This window comes from Hylaeus volcanicus, unplaced genomic scaffold, assembly GCF_026283585.1.
Source record: "Hylaeus volcanicus isolate JK05 unplaced genomic scaffold, UHH_iyHylVolc1.0_haploid 11308, whole genome shotgun sequence".
NCBI lineage: Eukaryota > Metazoa > Arthropoda > Insecta > Hymenoptera > Colletidae > Hylaeus > Hylaeus volcanicus.
This window is the reverse complement of record NW_026532541.1, coordinates 1-2,659: the sequence shown is the minus strand read 5'-3', so window position 1 is coordinate 2,659 and position 2,659 is coordinate 1. Positions and strand designations below refer to the sequence as shown.

General features: G+C 37.3%; 1 protein-coding gene across 1 annotated transcript; it reads right to left on the bottom strand.

Moving 5' to 3' along the window:
- Positions 1–11: 11 nt before the first annotated feature.
- LOC128882377 (uncharacterized) lies at positions 12–1,944 on the bottom strand (the record flags this gene model as incomplete). The annotated part of the gene is made up of 2 exons (XM_054133972.1): positions 716–1,944; positions 12–641 (listed from the first exon to the last, which is right to left on the bottom strand). Coding segments are annotated over exons 1-2 (872 nt in total), but the record flags the coding sequence as incomplete, so codon positions are not given.
- Between the last annotated feature and the right edge of the window lie 715 nt (positions 1,945–2,659).

Below are 2,659 nucleotides of genomic sequence, written 5' to 3'. Positions count from 1 at the left end.
GAAGAGTTTACCGTGCCGAACTCCGATCGACGACAATTTGCCATAACGAAACGAGAGAGGACAAATTATGAAAAACTATGGGAATGCAAAAAGAGTTTTTATAATTTAGACTACAATTGGAATGCGCGGGACCTCTGTACCGACCGGTTAGATGGCAATGATCGCGCACCCTCGTATCGTTTTCTCCCAACGGTTTTTCGCAAATGTGATAATGCGTCGTGTTGCGAAATGTCTCCTGCTGTTCGCTCGTTAAATCATCCATTTGTATGTTATTTGATAAAATTGATTTAACAAAGTGTGCCAAATTCTTTAATTCTTCGACGAACCAGGAAACACAATTCGCATCACGACGACATCGGTATACCGACAAGGACGAATCGTACGCGCATTGGACATAATATGCAATACTAAATACTTTATGATGCTGATACGTGTATTTTCGCGCTCCTCCATCAGTTTTCTCTAGAATGCACTCGAGGTCGGCGTACACCACAAATGGAAGTCGCTCTTTCCGGATGTAGTTGTTGAAGCTGAGCCACTTGCTGTCATTATCTGGTAATACGATTGCGCAATCATTCATCTTCTCGCAATCTACGGTGTGAGCGTCCAGCTTCTCACTGGAACTAAAGTAGTGCAAGCATCTGCAATGAAAAAAAGACATAAATTTTTTTTTTAAACATAGCATATTTAAAAAGAAAAAGAATTATATACATACCTATCGCAAAAGTATTTTCGATGATTATTTTTACTCAATTGTGAGCTCACGAGGCGCGATAAGTTTTTGATCCACGCGAAATGCCCCACGCCGTTTGCTCCTTCTAAATACAGCAAATTGACATGTCTCTCCATCTTCCGTGTGGCGAGCCGTATCGGTAGAACCTTCTTTTCTTCAGTGATGTAGATGTTGATGGAGATGCTGTTAGCGTGTTCAAACTTTTTAATTTGGTTCAATGTCATTGGAAATTCGATATCCTGGATATTCAACACTGTTGAGTAATGAGGATATGCCGATGTACGATATACGTGACTTTCGGCTGGATGCAGAGCAGCCACCACTGACCACGCGAAACATGCATTGTCGTTCGAGCATACGTTGCTGGTATATATTTATTGTGGTATATATTTATTCACGTTAACAATTAAATTGAGTATACGCGACAGCGCCCATCCGCTATCCCGTTCTTGAAATTCTTCCAGCGATGCTAGGGTGGGTTCGACGACGCGTTGCTCGTACCACTCTTCGAGATTGATCGCGCCGAAGATTTCACAGTTTTTCGTGCTGATAGTCTTGTTTGAGCGTTTATCACCTGCTACAAACTCTCCATTAAACGCGGTATTCACTTTTAGTGTCTTATGTTTCACCAATGCACCCCGTATATGCTCGAGCACAACGTCTCTCGCATCCTGAAGAAAGTTACGCGGTTCGATGTAGTGGGAATTTAAAACAACACGCGTTGTTTGTTTATTTCACGCCACAAGAGTCCAGTGCTTGAATAGCCGGCACCTTCGTACACGAAACGTCTGCGCAACGAATACTTTAGACTATCGAGACGCGCGATGCGAGCGATCAACGATTGTTGAACACCGATCGATAATCGAGGGCGTTTTGCTCGACTATGTTCTTCCAGCGACTCGAGGCACTCGTTGCATCGTTCTTCCCATGCGAGGTATTCTTCTTGCGAAGTCAATCGATCGGTCTGGTCCCACAATCGACTTTCCATTTCCAAGAGTTCTTCCATGGTTGCACTCATTTCTTCGCTGGGGGGTCACTACAGAACGGTTTGAATGCAGTTCAATCTGCAGCACAATTTTTATACTCTTGGTCACGTGATTTTGTCACGTGATTTTGTCACGTGATTTTGTCACATGATATGCTCCTACTATGATGTCACTGCCTGCAGATTTTCATAATCCCCTCATATTCCGTATCGCTGTTTTCGTATGTTTTCCTGAGAAAGTATATATATATAAAGACGTTTAATACAAATTACTTTTTGAGTTGATACTAATTGATTATAAAAACTGATACCTACATATCCTGAAAAATCTATTATTAATGTTTCCTATTTTCCATAAATATTTTAAAAGAAGCGTTTAAAAAATATTCGGATAATGTGAAATTTATGTTTAGAAGATGCGTATTGAATATTCGGGCAATGTTGAATAAATCTGGAAAATTAAGAGATTCAAAAAAAAATTAAATCAATTTTATATTGTGTTTCATTTATTCATAGATTTTACTTTTATTACTTTATTTCTTGTGATTGAATTAAATTGAAACAAGTTATTTTAATTCTTTTTATCTCGGTGGGAATTTGAATATCAGATGAATATATATTTTATATTCGGGAAAAAATATATTGTTGCGAATATTAAATAAATATGTATTTTATATTCGGGAAATAATATTTTGTTATGAATATCAAATAAATATGTATTTTACATTTGGGAAAAAATATTCCATTCTAAATATTGAATAGATATTCATTTTATACTTAAAAAAAAGAATTTTTTTTCTAAATCTAGAATAAACATCACATGTATATTTAAATATTAAAATGAGATTCAATCTCTTTTATTGGATGAATATGTATTCAATATTTTGTGCTACTAGGGTATGTGAACCTGACACCCAACTGCCAAAAAATTAACTTTTTTT